Source organism: Oncorhynchus nerka, linkage group LG9a (assembly GCF_034236695.1).
Source record: "Oncorhynchus nerka isolate Pitt River linkage group LG9a, Oner_Uvic_2.0, whole genome shotgun sequence".
Lineage (NCBI taxonomy): Eukaryota > Metazoa > Chordata > Actinopteri > Salmoniformes > Salmonidae > Oncorhynchus > Oncorhynchus nerka.
Genome location: NC_088404.1, coordinates 58,723,228 through 58,740,795, shown reverse-complemented (window position 1 = coordinate 58,740,795; position 17,568 = coordinate 58,723,228). Strand labels below are relative to the sequence as shown.

Genomic DNA, 17,568 nt, shown 5'->3' with positions numbered 1-17,568 from the left:
CGCTCAAGTAGCCTATGGCAGTGAGACCTGGAAGTCATGATTGACAGGAACATTAGCCAATCCAAGCGAGGAGGCGCGGGTGGGGGATAAACTTCGAAACTAATTTTGGGTATTAATTCCAATTGGTGAAGCTAGCACTGGCGGTTCTAGCGTGTATAGCTCCTTGGGCGAACCACGCCTTCAGCCCCCCCCCCCCCCAAAAAAAACATGTAAAACTATATAAATATAAATACAAAAATAAGAATCATAAATATCAAAAAGAAGTAACAAAGACAAAAATAAACAAATTGTAGTATATCAATACAAAATATAATTACATTTTTACACTAAACATTTATTGTCAGTTTGGGATTGGATCCAGCAACCTAACCACTAGGCTACCTGCGTGTGCTTTGGGGACCTTTAACAGAATGTGACTGGCAGATCGGTGTTGTATGTGGAGGATGAGGGCTGCAGTGGATACCTCAGATAGGGGGAGTGAGGCCTAAGAGGGTTTTATAAATAAGCATCAACCAGTGGGTTTTGCGACAGGTATACAGAGATGGCCAGTTTACAGAGTATAGAGTGCAGTGATGTGTCCTATAAAGAGCATTGGTGGCAAATCAGATGGCTGAATGGTAAAGAACATCTAGCCGCTCGGGAGCACCCTCACCTGCCAATCTATAAATTACGTCTCCGTAATCTGTCATGGGTAGGAGAGTCATCTGAATCAGGGCTTGTTTGGCAGGTAAAAGAGGAGAGATTTACAATAGAGGAAACCAAGTCTACATTTAACTTTAGCCTGCAGCTTTGATATGTGCTGAGAGAAGGACAGTGTACCATCTACCAATACTCTCAAGTACTTATATGAGGTGACTACCTTAGGGACCCTGGGTTTAGTCCCTGACTGATTAAATAAAGGTTAAAACATTTTTTAAATATATATATCGTTTTTCTTTGTATATATTTCATATATATTTTTTATATTTTTAATCTCAATTTCTTATCTACGGACTGAACATACTCTCCTGCAACCCGCCTCACCCAATATGGTATGGATCTGCTATTTTTTATACTTTAGAACCGGACCCCCCTCAGTAGCTAGCCAGCTAACTAGCTACTAGCTAGTAGTCAGTTAGCCACTGCCAGCGGTCATCCCCGTTAACTCGGACATCTGCCAGCCTCAACTGGTGCAATTCCTGCCAGTCTGCACAGCGCGATATCAACGCAGAGCATATCGGACTGCATTTCTCTACCAAATCTTCGGATTCATACCGCAAGCTCTGAACCTTTACTCCGGATCATTGCAGCTAGCTAGCTGCTATCCGAGTGGCCACTCCTGGCTAACGTCTCTGTCCCGAAGCAAGTACCAGTTAGCCTGGAGCTAGCCTCGAGCTAGGCCCATCTACCGGCTAGCCGAAGAGATCCATCAGACAATACCTGGGGTTCAATGCTTCTTTTGTCAATTACCTGGACACTTTGCTGCCGACACGGAGCCCCGCCAATCCATCACGACTGGTCTGCCGATGTAACCGTCCGAGGGGGTTTCAACAGGCTCTCTTGTTGCGACGTCCCCACGAGGACCATCTGCTAGCCCCGGCCCGTTAGCTGTCTGAATCGCCGTGTCTCCAGCCCGCCTAGCTACCCACTGGTCCCTATGATCACTCGGCTACGCATGCCTCTCCCAAATGTCAATATGCCTTGTCCATTGCTGTTTTCGTTAGTGAGTTTTGTCTTATTTCACTGTAGAGCCTCCAGCCCTGCTCAATATGCCTTAGCTAACCCTTTTGTTCCACCCCCCACACATGCGGTGACCGCACCTGGCTTAAATGGTGCCTCTACAGACAAAACCTCTCTCATCGTTACTCCATGCCTAGGCTTTCCTCCACTGTACTCACATCCTACCATACCCTTGTCTGTACATGATGCCTTGAATCTATTCTTCCACGCCCAGAAACAAGGCTCCTTTTACTCTCTGTTCCAAATGCACTAGACAACCAGTTCTTTTAGTAGCCTTTAGCCGTACTCTTATCCTACTCCCCCCCTGTTCCTCTGGTGATGTGGAGGTTAACCCAGGCCCTGCAGCCCCAAGCATCGCTCCCATTCCCCAGGCACTCTCATTTGCTAACTTCTGTAATGGTAAAATAATTGGTTTCATGAATGTTAACATTAGAAGCCTCCTCCCTAAGTTTGTTTTATTCACTGCTTTAGCACACTCTGAAAGAAAGAAAGAAAGAATGAATGAATGAAAGAAAGAAAGAGAGAGAGAATTAGAGAGAGGATACTTAAGAGCATACCAGATACAGTGGGGCAAAAAAGTATTTAGTCAGCCACCAATTGTGCAAGTTCTCCCACTTAAAAAGATGAGAGATGCCTGTAATTTTCATCATAGGTACAATTCAACTATGACAGACAAAATGAGAAAAACAAATCCAGAAAATCACATTGTAGGATTTTTAATGAATTTACTTGCAAATTATGGTGCAAAATAAGTATTTGGTCACCTACAAACAAGCAAGATTTCTGGCTCTCACAGACCTGTAACTTCTTCTTTAAGAGGCTCCTCTGTCCTCCACTCGTTACCTGTATTAATGGCACCTGTTTGAACTTGTTATCGGTATAAAAGACACCTGTCCACAACCTCAAACAGTCACACTCCAAACTCCACTATGGCCAAGACCAAAGAGCTGTCAAAGAACACCAGAAACAAAATTGTAGACCTGCACCAGGCTGGGAAGACTGAATCTGCAATAGGTAAGCAGCTTGGTTTGAAGAAATCAACTGTGGGAGCAATTATTAGGAAATGGAAGACATACAAGACCACTGATAATCTCCCTCGATCTGGTGCTCCACGCAAGATCTCACCCCGAGGGGTCAAAATGATCACAAGAACGGTGAGCAAAAATCCCAGAACCACACGGGGGGACCTAGTGAATGACCTGCAGAGAGCTGGGACCAAAGTAACAAAGCCTACCATCAGCAAGGGCATTGAATATGAAACGTGGCTGGGTCTTTCAGCATGACAATAATCCCAAACACACCACCCGGGCAACGAAGGAGTGGCTTCGTAAGAAGCATTTCAAGGTCCTGGAGTGGTCTAGCCAGTCTCCAGATCTCAACCTCATAGAAAATCTTTGGAGGGAGTTCCAAAGTCTGTGTTGCCCAGCAACAGCCCCAAAACATCACTGCTTTAGAGGAGATCTGCATGGAGGAATGGGCCAAAATACCAGCAACAGTGTGTGAAAACCTTGTGAAGACTTACAGAAAACGTTTGAGCTCTGTCATTGCCAACAAAGGGTATATAACAAAGTATTGAGATAAACTTTTGTTATTGACCAAATACTTATTTTCCACCATAATTTGCAAATAAATTCATTAAAAATCCTACAATGTGATTTTCTGGATTTTTTTTCTCCTTTTGTCTGTCATAGTTGAAGTGTACCTATGATGAAAATTACAGGCCTCTCTAATCTGTTTAAGTGGGAGAACTTGCACAATTGGTGGCTGACTAAATACTTTTTTGCCCCACTGTATAACAGATTGACCCTGACACATAAACTACTGCAGCATAAATACTGGAGGTTGAGACAGGAGGGTTCGGGACACACTGTGGCCCCACCCGACGATACCCCCGGACAGGGCCAAACAGACAGGATATAACCCCACCCACTTTGCCAAAGTACAGCCCCCACACCACTAGAGGGACTATCATTTGTTTTTCAACAGGGCAATGACCAAACACACCTCCAGGCTGTGTAAAGGCTATTTGACCAAGAAGCAGAGTGATGGTGCTGCATCAGATGACCTGGCCTCCACAATCACCTGACCTCAACCCAATTGAGATGGTTTGGGATGAGGGCGGCAGGGTGGCCTAGTGGTTAGAGCGTTGGACTAGTAACCGAAAGGTTGCAAATTCAAATCCCTGAGCTGACAAGGTACAAATCTGTCGTTCTGCCCTGAACAGGCAGTTAACCCACTGTTCCTAGGCCGTCATTGAAAATAAGAATTTGTTCTTAACTGACTTGCCTAGTAAAGGTACAATTTTAAAAATTGGACTGCAGGGTGAAGAAAAAGCAGCCGACAGGTGCTCAGCATATGTGGGAACTCCTCCAAGACTGTTGGAAAAGTATTCCAGGTGAAGCTGGTTGAGAGAATGCAGAGAGTGTGCAAAGCTGTCATGAAGGCAAAAGATGGCTACTTTAAAGAATAAAATATATTTGTTTAACACTTTTTTGGTTATATGATTCCATATGTGTTATTTCATAGTGTTGATGTCTTCACTAGTATTCTACAATGTAAAAAATTAAGAAAAACCCTTCAATGAGTAGGTTTGTCCAAACTTTTTACTGGTGTATATATATATATATTTATATATTTGTTTGTGTGGAATTGGTCTGCGGACCTACAAAAGGGGGATGGCCCGTTGACCGTCAGTGGCCCATCTGCTGTACAACAAAGTATGACCTGTACTTTGTTGTATTCTAACCACATTTATGTTCCCATTATGCCTGTAGCACCCCTTTTGTGGTGTGAGACATCCCATGTCCCTGTTCATTAATAAAGATGACCTGTACTCAACCAGTGGAGGCTGTTGAGGGGAGGACGGCTCAGAATGACTGGAATAGATTAAATGGAATGGTATTGATACCATTCCATTCACTCCATTCCAGCCATTATACTCCATTACAGACATTATTATGAGCTGTCCTCACCTCAGCAGCTCTACTGAATTTTTTATTTGATTTAACCTTTATTTAACTAGGCAAGTCAGCTAAGAACAAATTCTTATTTACGATGGCCTATCCCGCCCAAACCCTAACCCGGACGATGCTGGGCCAATCACGGTCGGTTGTGATACAGCCTGGAATCAAACCAGGGTCTGTAGTGACGCCTCTAGTACTGGGATACAGTGTCTTCGACCGCTGTGCCACTCGGGAGCCCAATCCAAATTATAGATTGGTCCCCAGATTAAAAAGAAGTGGATAGGTGTAAGAAATATTATGATTGCATTCCTTTCAAACCTGTGGATTAGGGTTGGAATGAGTTGTATGAAGTAGATTTAGGGCAAATAGCTCAGAATAAAACTAGAACCATCATTGACAGGCAGAACTAGCCGATTGGTGAAAACATCCAACTAATCTTTACAGATGTGTAGTATCAAATATTTCTAAAATCGTTTTAAAAAATAGTATATTGTAGGGAAATAATTATTGGAACTACATTTTACAATAAGACCAAATTCATAAAAATGTATACCACCATAGATACAAATTTACCACGGTTCAAAATATAGGATGACATTACATTCAAGTAAACATGTTTGAGGACCTTGAAAAACAAAACAAGATGGCGGATTTTCTGAAAAAGGGTTCGGAGCTGCAAACCATAGCTAAATCAGTTAAAAATAAATCTACAAATAAATAAATACTGTAATTAGTTAGGTTGGCAAACGAACCACTGTCAAACATTTAAATAGTATTTGTTTGTTTTGAATAATTTTGTATTTTCTCCTGTTGCTGTATAACGACCGTATTGGTAACTTTGGAAGGTAAGAGCGCTATGCAAGGCTAATCAACTTGGCTCGCTAGCATTAGCTAACCATTACATCAACAAAATGCACGGAACTGTATACAAATGGTTTGAATAACACATATATCGCAGAATCTGCTGCATATGTTGTGTTTGGTTCTGATATGTAATTCGCTTGTAAACTATCGGGTAAAATCTCAGACCGGGTAGGTAATTTAGGCTGGAACGGTCTAGTAGCTAGCTATGCTAACTAGCCTGCATGCCTGCAAGTTGTTATTACATTTCGATGACTACCGTTCGCTCTCTTTGAGTTTTAAAGAAGAAGCCTAACGTAGCTTTATAGGCTGTGGACCCTATGTAATCAATCAATTGGCTAATTGTTTGGATTCAAATACCAGGCTTGAGCTTCTTCTCATTTTATTTTATCTCCTGGACCGAAGGCTCGTTCAAAGATTAAGAAATGGAAGCAATTTTCCTCCACTACACACAAGGAGTTTTGAACTCATGAGAACAACCCTGCACTGTAAAAAAAAGAATGCTGTTGTTTTTACAGTAACTTAATGGCAGACAGTCACCTGTAAGTTACTGTAAACAAACAGTACAGTAAATTCCAAATAAACATTGGTTTAACAGTACGGCACTGTTAAACCAACGTTTCTTTGGCATTTACAGTAACATACTGTACTTTTTAACATGAACTTACAGGTAAACTGGCTACCAGTAAGTTACCATTAAAAAAACAGTATTTTTTTACAGTGTGTGGAAGGAGCTCAGTCTACGGAAAACATGCAGACGAGGTGGTAGGAAAATGATCAGCAAATTGAACTGCGAGCAGTACAACAAGGACACCGGGGTCCAAGATCGCTTGCCAGTTCTGCAGGCTGACCCTCAGGCAATTGACGTGACCCACTCCAAGTCAATCCTGTTTATAATTTACATGCTCCTTCTCGGCCAAATCGTCAGAGATTATAACATCGATTTCCACGCTTTCGATAACCAAACCGGACACCATCTCTGCCCAAGCAAAACTCAGCAGCTGCCTAGAGGACATCAGGGCATGGATGAAAGGTAACTTTCTCCAATTTAACAGTAGCAAGACTGAGGCTTTGCTTATTGGGACACCCAAACAGTTTACCAGTGCTGCAAACATCTGCCCTACAATCACTGGCCAGGCCATCCACGTGTCCTCTGTCATCTCCAACCTAGGAGTCAAGTTTCATCCGTCTCTGTCCTTCGATGCCCACATAAAACAAATATGTAAAACACTATTTTTCCATCTTACACTGAACAAATATAAATGCAAAATTGTCTCAAATTCAACTGAGTTACAGTCCATATAAAGAAATCAGTCAATTGAAATAAATAAATTAGGCCCTAATCTATGGATTTCACATGACTGCATCTGTTGGTCACATATACCTTAAAAAAGGTAGGGGTGTGGATCAGGAAACCTGTCAGTATATGATGTGACCACCATTTGCATCATGCTGCGCGACACATCTCCTTCATAGAGTTGATCAGGCTGTTGATTGTGGCCTGTGGAAAGTTGTCCCACTCCTCTTCAATGGCTGTGCAAAGTTGCTGGATATTGGCGGGAACTGGAACACGCTGTTTTACACATCGATCCAAAGCATCTCAAACATGCTCAATGAGTGACATGTCAGGTGAGTATGCAGGTCAGCTGGTGGATGAATGGCACAACTATGGGCCTCAGGATCTCATCACGGTATCACTGCGTTCAAATTGCCATTGATATAATGCTATTGTGTTTGTTGTCTGTAGCTTATGCCTGCCTATACCATAACCCCACCGCCACCATGGGGCACTCTGTTCACCATGTTGACATCAGTAAACCGCTGGTCTCCACAACGCCATACGTCTGTCATCTGCCCGGTACAGTTGAATCTGGGATTCATCTGTGAAGAGTACACTTCTCCAGCGTGCCAGTGGCCATCGTTGGTGAGCATTTGCCCTCTGATGTTGGTTATGATGCTGAACTGCAATTAGGTCAAGACTCTGGTGAGGACGACGAGCACGCAGATGAGCTTCCCTCAGACGGTTTGTGCAGAAATTATTTTGGTTGTGCAAACCCCCAGTTTTATCAGCTATCTTGGTGGCTGGTCTCACACGATCCTGCAAGTGAAGAAGCCGGATGGTTACATGTGGTTGTGAGGCCGGTTGGACATACTGCCACATTTTATAAAGCGACGTTGGTAGAGAAATGAACATTCAACTCTCTAGCAACAGCTCTGGCTGACATTCCTGCAGTCAGCATGCCAACTGCACGCTCCCTCAACTTGAGACATCTGTGACATTGTGTTGTGTGACAAAACAGCACATTTTAAAGTGGCCTTTTGTTGTCCCCAGCACAAGGTGCACCTGTGTAATGACCATGCTGTTTAATCAGCTCTTGATATGCCACACCTGTCAGGTGCATGGATTATCTTGGCAAAGGAGAAATGCTCACTAACAGGAATGTAAACAAAATCTCTCAAAATTTGAGAGAAATACGCTTTTTGCCTATGGAACATTTCTGCAATCTTTTATTTCAGCTCATGAAACATGGGACCAACACTTTACATGTTGCATTTCTAAGTCAGATCCCATCACCCTGATCCTGGCCCAACTCCACTAGCTACTGGTCAACTACAGGATTGACTTCAAAATCCTACATCAGTGACCTCATCTCAATCAGCGAGCCACCTCACACTCTCCGCTTCAGCAACTCCCTGCTGCATCAAGTCTCCAAGACACGTCTCTGAACTATGGGGGACCAAGCCTTCTGCTCCCTTGCCCCTCGCCTATGGAATGCTCTCCCTGACCATCTGAGAGCTGCTCCGTCACGCTGAACTTTTAAAACGGGACTTATAACCCACTACTACAATATATATAATGTTTTACTTTTTTCCTCAGTTGAGCTTTGAGATAACTCTACTGAAAAGCAGTTTTACAAATTAAATGTATTCTTATTATTATGTAAAGTTGAAGACCCATGCATGCAAAGCTTTTGCCCATTCTGACAGAATGAGGGAACATAAGCTGACTGGCAGCTAGTATATTTGTGCTGCCTTCAATGAGAGGTGAAATGTGTATTTTAATGACGTTACAGTAGAGTGGGAAAGCTGGTGGTCAGTCATCTGATCTGGAATATCTCTAATCATGAGGTTTTTATGTTTTTATTTATGCAATCTTGCGTTCACCATCCATTCATGAATTTCCAGAAGCCTAACATTAGATAGAGTGACAGCCTGGATTCAGAGGCATGCTTTGCGTTCAAAACAAATGAGTCGTTTTAAATGAATCAGAATGTTTGTTTTTATAAGATGCAGCTGGAAGTGAGTTATAACATGGCCATTAGAACCCAAAACAAGATGAGTCGTTTTAAATTAATCAGAATGTTTGTTTTCTAAGATGCAGCTGGAAGTGAGTTATATTAGAACCCAAAACAAAATGAGTCGTTTTAAATTAATCTGAATAATGTTTTTTTTCTAAGATGCAGCTGGAAGTGAGTTATAATATGGCCATTAGAACCCAAAACAAGATGAGTCGTTTTAAATGAATCAAAATGTTTGTTATTATAAGATGCAGCTGGAAGTGAGTTATAACATGGCCATTAGAACCCAAAACAAGATGAGTCGTTTTAAATGAATCAAAATGTTTGTTATTATAAGATGCAGCTGGAAGTGAGTTATATTAGAACCCAAAACAAAATGAGTCATCTTAAATGAATCAGAATCATGTTTGTTTTCTAAGATGCAGCTGGAAGTGAGTTATAACATGGTCATTAGAACCCAAAACAAGATGAGTCGTTTTAAATTAATCAGAATAATGTTTGTTTTCTAAGATGCAGCTGGAAGTGAGTTATAATATGGCCATTAGAACCCAAAACAAGATGAGTCGTTTTAAATGAATCAAAATGTTTGTTATTATAAGATGCAGCTGGAAGTGAGTTATAACATGGCCATTAGAACCCAAAACAAGATGAGTCGTTTTAAATGAATCAGAATAATGTTTGTTTTCTAAGATGCAGCTGGAAGTGAGTTATAATATGGCCATTAGAACCCAAAACAAGATGAGTCGTTTTAAATGAATCAAAATGTTTGTTATTATAAGATGCAGCTGGAAGTGAGTTATAACATGGCCATTAGAACCCAAAACAAGATGAGTCGTTTTAAATTAATCAGAATAATGTTTGTTTTCTAAGATGCAGCTGGAAGTGAGTTATAACATGGTCATTAGAACCCAAAACATAGGAAAAATAGTTTTCTTTCAGCTTGACATCCCTCATTCACCTTCCAACTATCCCTCTATCCCACAGCCACCATGGCAGAGGAGCGGAGGCCGAAGCAGTGCACTGTGGTTCTGCCCACTGAGTCCATGAAGGCCATGGCAGAGTCCATAGGAGTGGGGCAGCTACAGGAGGAGAGCTGTGCCGCCCTGAGCGAGGAGGTCAGCTACAGAATAAAGGAGATCGCCCAGGTAAGAGCAGGGCCGAGTTCAGTAGGGCACACCGTAGTAAAGTGATTTGCGGAAAATGAGAATCTGTTCTTTTTGGATGACTCACGCTGACATGTTGCACCTCAGTTCATATCAATACCAATGTACACAGGGTAATTATGTTATGAAATGTGCTCCTTTTCTGTTTTCCCCCTCCCTTTGTCTTGCAGGACGCGTTGAAGTTTATGCACCACGGAAAGAGACGTAAACTGACGACGAGCGACATAGATCATGCTCTTAAACTGAAGAATGTAGAGGTGAGGGGGACTATACTACGCCATCATGGAGAAATGGTTCTTTCTTTGGAGAACTTTTCACAGGACCTCAATGAAATATATAGGCTATATTGAAAGCAACATTTTAGATGTTATTTACATAAACAGACTTGGTTAAAAATGTCAGTAGAGCAATTACTAAGCTATCTTCAGATAAATGATTAAAGCCACTGTACAAATTAAACTTAACCTGTTTTGGGTTGCTAGTGTTACAGAATGTATTGATATCAGTCAATTGGTGGCATACTTATTGATGGCAGTCACTAAACATGACTTGTACATTTCATGTCACTGCACATATACATGCACCATTTCAGTTTCAGTGTGTATCTATGCGAACAGTATTAGTCATCCCAGTGCTCGGTTTCATAGAGGCCTCTCCTCCACAGCCTCTGTATGGGTTCCAGTCGCAAGAGTTCATCCCGTTCCGCTTTGCCAGCGGAGGAGGGAGGGAGCTTCACTTCTACGAGGAGAAGGAGGTGGACCTTAGTGACATCATCAACACACCCCTCCCTAGAGTCCCACTTGACGTTTCACTCAAAGGTATAATTCTATTTTGTTTTGTAAAAATGTTGTATTGATTTGACAAAAACATATACCTCCACACAGAATGATACTGACGCATTCAAACATTTCAAAGGTATAGATCTACTTATATTGATGTTGATTGTATTTTATTAGATCCACTTCCATTGTTATCCATATGTCATATGATGGTATTATCTTTAAACAAGTGTTTGGGTTTGTTGGTTATACAAGCTCTGGTTGTACCTCCTCTCTTGTTTTCTGTTCCTCAGCTCACTGGTTAAGTATTGAAGGTGTCCAGCCTGCTATACCAGAAAACCCACCCCCAGGTGAGATGTCTGTCTGTGTCTGTTTCCATCCTTCTCTGTCATCTACTTGAGTAAAGCAGCATTCTTCTCTAAACAACCACATTTCCATCATGTGTATATTTTCACTGTGTATATACCATCTCACTTCTTTCCCCTTCTCTTTCCCTCAGCCCCCAAAGAGCAGCAGAAGGCTGAGTCTACAGAGCCCCTCAAGGTGGTCAAGCCTGGTCAGGAGGAGGAGGGCTCCATCCAGAAGGGCCAGGGAGCTATATCTGCAGAGGCTAAAGGTCAGGAGCTTCTGATGTGTCTGTACGCCATCTTAAAATTGTACGTGACACATAACATGTCAAACCGAACCATACTGTGTTGGCTCTGATATTTTCTTTTCACATTGTCCTTTCCAGCACGGTTCAAGCCGCTATGGTAGATGTGTAACTAAGCCAGTGAAGTGCAGCTTGGCTCAGCACGGTAGTGTGAAAAGGATACTAGAAAAGCTATTCTTATTTAATCAATGTTTGTTGTCCCTCTGGTTTGGTCCCTCCCAGGTAAGAAGGAGGGTCTGATGAGGATGAAGCCCCGCAGTACTCACGAGCTCTCAGTGGAACAGCAGCTCTACTACAAGGAGATCACGGAGGCCTGCGTCGGGTCCTGTGAGGCCAAGAGAGCTGTGAGTTTTGTGTCTTGAGTCAACCAGGTTTCTGGCTAAAATGTCCTGGTACTGGGTAGAGTTCATGATGCTGTTGACCTTAACAAGGGCCCAGGACCAGTGGAAACAAACTAGCCCCATAACATCAGAGATCCACCACCATATTTTACAGTAGGTTTGGGGTTATTTTCTGCTTATCACATCTTTCTCTCAAAACCACCACAGGTGTGCGTGACCAATTGAGCTATATTTTAATGTCATCCAACAAATGTAAATGCGTGCATTTTGCTAAAGGGCATTGGCACTTAGATTGGAACCGGTGCTATGGTCAGATGACATGAAAAGAGAGCTCTTTGTCTTTCGACCCCCATCTTTTTGATAGAAAATACATTTGACTTGTTAAACAAAATATCTTTCTTTGAGCAATTGTATTAATATAAATAATAAATCATTTTCATTTCATTTTTCTGCATACAATATAGCTAATTATGAATATTATTTATTTTATACAGTATTTTTTTGCTCATTTTTATCAAGGGTGCCAATCATTTGGGTCATGACTGTATTTCTGTGCGTATGGTTTTCTTATTGTTGCCACGTTATAATGCCATCTCTCTGACCCAGTATGTCTCTCTTGTCTTCTTCAGGAGGCTCTACAGAGTATTGCTACAGACCCTGGGCTCTACCAGATGCTCCCCAGATTCAGCACATTTATCTCTGAGGGGGTGAGCTTCTCTTCCTTCCTGTCAATCTCTAATCTCTACACTATTTCTCAATTGTCGAAACGAATCTTCCCTTTCTTCATCATCTTATTCACTGCACTGATCTGAAAGAACTGACCAGGTGAACGCTAGCCTAATGATGAGCTTACACTATATTGTTTTCACCTGTCCAATCATTTACAATCATTGCAGCTGAGGGAAAGGAGATGAGGAGAAGACATTTTCAAGTTATTTAGATAGAGCCTAAGTGTTTCAGTGCATTAGGGATCATGGCCCTGTGACCTTTAGCTTGTTCTTCTCTCTTACGTCCTCCTCTCCTCCTGTAGGTCCGTGTGAACGTGGTACAGAACAACCTGGCCCTGTGACCTTTAGCTTGTTCTTCTCTTACGACCTTTCCTGTAGCTTGTTCTTCTCAACCTGGCTTACCTTTAGCTTGTTCCACCACCTCTCCTCCTGTAGGTCCGTGTGAACGTGGTGCAGAACAACCTGGCCCTGTGACCTTTAGCTTGTTCTTCTCTCTTACGTCCACCTCTCCTCCTGTAGGTCCGTGTGAACGTGGTGCAGAACAACCTGGCCCTGCTCATCTACCTGATGAGGATGGTCAAGGCCCTCATGGACAACCCCACACTCTACCTAGAGAAATATGTAAGAGTTCTAACACAACTAAATATCATACACAGTTTACTGAAAACTAAAACTAAACACATGACACAGGTCAATATTACACACAGTAAACTGAAAACCAAATGATAATATAATTCTAATAATCTTTATTTCTGGAGCATTTTGACACAGACAGACCTCAACTCAGTGCTGATCATAACACCTGCCATTTGATGTGTCCCTCTCTTGCTCCTCTCCCTGATTCCCTGGTGGTGGCCTAGCTGCATGAGTTGATCCCAGCGGTGGTGACGTGTATAGTGAGTAAGCAGCTGTGTTTGCGGCCTGACGTGGACAACCACTGGGCTCTGAGGGACTTCGCTGCCCGTCTGATGGCCCAGAGCTGTAAGACCTTCAGCACCACCACCAACAACATCCAGTCACGCATCACCAAGACCTTCACCAAGGTATGTGGAGATGCGTCTGATTGATCAACTTTTACTTGGAAGGAAGTGTATGTGTGTTTTTAGTTGAAATAAATAACATATAATACTGGGATTGAGACAGTAAGTGTTATTATGAGCCATGAACATCTCCTTCCCTTCATCTTTCTCTCAGAGCTGGTTGGATGAGAAGACCCAGTGGACGACACGGTATGGCTGCATCGCTGGACTGTCTGAACTAGGACCTGACGTGAGTACTGCCTTTCTGCCATTTGAAGAAATATTCTCACCCTGGTCTGAGCTGTGGTATAATAGTGTACTCTGTCTCTCACCCTCTCATCTCTTTCTCCCCTCCAGGTGATCAAGACGTTGATCCTGCCCAGGCTCACTGTAGAAGGAGCTCGTATCAAAGCTGTGTCTGAGGGACCTGTGGTCTCCAACATCGATAAGATAGGAGCCGACCACGTCCAAAGCCTTCTACTGGTGAGGAGCCGAACACAGACTGTTATTGTTCTACTTATTATTTTAATTTAATTTATTTCACCTTTATTTAACCAGGTAGCCTAGTTGAGAACAAGTTCTCATTTGCAACTGCGACCTGGCCAAGATAAAGCAAAGCAGTGTGAACAGACAACAACACAGAGTTACACATGGAATAAACAATAAACAAGTCCATAACACAATAAACAAGTCAATAACATAGTAGGAAAAAATCATCTATATACATTGTGTGCAAAAGGCATGAGGAGGTAGGCAATAAATAGCCATAGGGGTGAATAATTACAATTTAGCAGATTAACACTGGAGTGATAAATGATCAGATGAACATGTGCAGGTAGAGATACTGGTGTGCAAAAGAGCAGAAACGTAAATAAAACAGTATGGGGATGAGGTAGGTATATTGGGTGGGCTATATACCGATGGACTATGTACAGCTGCAGCGATCGGTTAGCTACTCAGATAGCAGATGTTTAAAGTTGGTGAGGGAGATAAAAGTCTCCAACTTCAGAGATTTTTGCAATTCGTTCCAGTCGTAGGCAGCAGAGAACTGGAAGGAAATGGCTTTAGGGATGATCAGTGACATACACCTGCTGGAGCGCATGCTACGGGTCAGTGTTGCCATCGTGACCAGTGAACTGAGATAAGGCAGAGCTTTACCTAGCATAGACTTATAGATGACCTGGAGCCAGTGGGTCTGGCGACGAACATGTAGCGAGGGCCAGCCGACAAGAGCATACAGGTCGCAGTGGTGGGTGGTATAAGGTGCTTTAGTGACAAAACGGATGGCACTGTGATAAACTGCATCCAGTTTGCTGAGTAGAGTATTGGAAGCTATTTTGTAGATGACATCGTCGAGATCGGTAGGATAGTCAGTTTTACTAGGGTAAGTTTGGCGGCGTGAGTGAAGGAGGCTTTGTTGCGAAATAGAAAGCCGACTCTAGATTTGATTTTGGATTGGAGATGTTTGATATGAGTCTGGAAGGAGATTTTGCAGTCTAGCCAGACACCTAGGTACTTATAGATGTCCACATATTCTAGGTTGGAACCATCCAGGGTGGTGATGCTAGTCAGGTGGGCAGGTGCAGGGAGCGAATGGTTGAAAAGCATGCATTTGGTTTTACTAGCGTTTAAGAGCAGTTGGAGGCCACGGAAGGAGTGTTGTATGGCATTGAAGCTTGTTTGGAGGTTAGTTAACACAGTGTCCAAGGAAGGGCCAGAAGTATACAGAATGGTGTCGTCTGCGTAGAGGTGGATCAGGGAATCGCCCGCAGCAAGAGCAACATCATTGATATATACAGAGAAAAGAGTCGTCCCGAGAATTGTTGTTGACTACAATGTTAATATTCCATTGAAGATGGATCTTTATGATAAAACATGTTTGTTTTAAATAGGACCACAGACAACATATCATATTGACCACTACATACATTTTGGGCTGGTTTCCCAGACACAGATTAAGCCCAGTTCTGGACTAAAAAGCTCCACTGAACATGTCTAAGACTGGCTACACATACCCACCTGGAAGAGAGACATCCTTGACTAATATCCTCTTCTCTCTCAGAAACACTGTGCCAGCGTTATCGCCAAGACTCGTCCCCTGCCTGACAACATGGAGCAGTACCGGGCAGACTACGGTTACCTGGGGCCCACGCTCTGTTCCCACGTGGTTAAAGCCCGGGCCCAGGCAGCACTACAGGCCCAGCAGGTCAACAGAACCACACTCACCATCACACAGGTAGGGCACCTAGATGTGTAAAACCATGTATATTAACTGCCTAAGGTCGGAGTCAATTCCATTTCAGTTCAATTTATATTCCAATTCAAATTTTCCTCATTAAAAAATGATACAAATTTCTGTTAACTTCCAGAATTGAAATGGAATTGACTTTAACGCTGATATGAACTGACAATATCAGCAACTGTAATGATCCAACGTAACGTTACAAAACCCCATCTGTCTGTCTGTGTTGCAGCCTCGGCCCACCCTAACGGTGTCTCAGAGCGGGATAGGAGGGTCGGGGGGGTCCCGTTCCCCCAGCATCATCAAGGTTCCCAGCTCCCTCACCCTCATGTCCACCCGACCAGGCACCCCAACACAGCCATCGCCACCGGCAACCAAGTACATCGTCATGGCAACCAGTGCAGGGGCGTCCTCCACCCAGCAGGTACTGGACGGTAGTCTTGTTGTTGTTTTTTTATCTTGATTTGCAATTATATGAAATAGTAACAAAAACAAACTCTTGTATTCACTCTATGTCCTCCTAGATTCACTAAACATTTAATATACAGTCATTGATATCCTATACATTCCTTTTTTATAGACCTTCAAGTTTCTCTGATAAAAGCCTCTAGATTATCTCGATGCCCTAGTTAAGTGTTGTGATGTGTAATGTAATATTCCCCTCCTCCAGGTGATCACCCTGAGTTCCTCCTCGGGCTCCTCGGTAACCAGCACGGTTGCCAGCGCTACCTCCACCCTGCAGCCTCTGGTCAAGCTGGAGTCCAGAGGGGCCGGCGGCCTCGGGGGGTCGCGACCCCTCCAGAAGTACATTGTGGTGTCTCTCCCCACGTCCGCCTCTTCCTCCCTGGAGAGTAAGAGTGGCATGCTCCCCCTCCTCTTCCTCCACCTCTCCCATCTCGCTGGATGCCGGGATGAAGATGGATCGCTCAGACTCTCCCGGGGCCAGCACACAGTCCCCGCACTAAGATACTGGCTGCATCCCAAATGGCACCCTACTCCTTATATAGTGCGCTACTTTTGACCAGGGCTCATAGGGCTCTGTTAAAAAGTAGTCCAGGATCGGTAGGGCTCTTGTCAAAAGGAGTGCACTATATGAGGAATAGGGTGCCATTTGCGACGCAGACACTGGCTTGTAATTGGCTTAGGGTGGTCAGACAGCCCGCTGATTGGATGGTGATAATGAGAGATACCTCTACCTCTCTGATAGGACAGAGATTAGGTGCCTGAAGAAGGAGGAAGGGATTACTTTTGGGAGCCGGGGTGGAAACTAGCAACTTCTGAGTCTAGAGTAGCAGAAGAATTGTCAGAAAAGGGGGATATTATGCGAAAGTGATTGATAGAGACCAGATGGGATGGCGGGAGGAGTGGATGGATGGGTGCATGCAGTAAAGTGCACAAATCGCATCTCTTTTCTTATTGTACATACATTCACACGTGTCTAAAAGCTGTGTGGGCATTTATAATGGTTCAACCAACATTCTAATTGATTTTATGTTCCTTTTTTACACTATAATAAACCTGATTTTGTAATGATTTTATGGCGATTGCTTCGTATTTTAATTAGTGGAGGTAGCCTGGGTGTCAGTCAGTTTCTGCTCTCTTGTCAATTCCTTATGGATTTTTCTTCCAGACATGACATGTTTGGCTTCACAATGACAGCAGTGGAGTTGGCGAGAGAGCAAACGGATCTGGGATTAAGCTGAAGTGTAAGAGGATGATTGACAATATGGTTAACAGCTGACAATAGAAATACAACTTAGTAGCCTAAAGACCTACATTCCTTACATAAACATCCTTACATT

The 17,568-nt window shown here is 43.1% G+C and overlaps 1 protein-coding gene across 1 annotated transcript; it reads left to right on the top strand.

The window, feature by feature from the left end:
* The first annotated feature begins 5,319 nt into the window (after nt 1-5,319).
* Nucleotides 5,320-17,299, top strand: taf6 (TAF6 RNA polymerase II, TATA box binding protein (TBP)-associated factor). Its single transcript, XM_029668754.2, is given in 16 exon segments — nt 5,320-5,527; nt 9,827-9,987; nt 10,176-10,262; nt 10,670-10,823; nt 11,078-11,134; nt 11,284-11,400; nt 11,659-11,780; nt 12,407-12,484; nt 13,025-13,126; nt 13,366-13,548; nt 13,700-13,774; nt 13,882-14,007; nt 15,587-15,760; nt 15,999-16,190; nt 16,437-16,634; nt 16,636-17,299. Coding segments are annotated over 15 exon segments (1,917 nt in total). The 5' UTR covers nt 5,320-5,527; nt 9,827-9,831; the 3' UTR covers nt 16,732-17,299.
* Nucleotides 17,300-17,568: the final 269 nt, after the last annotated feature.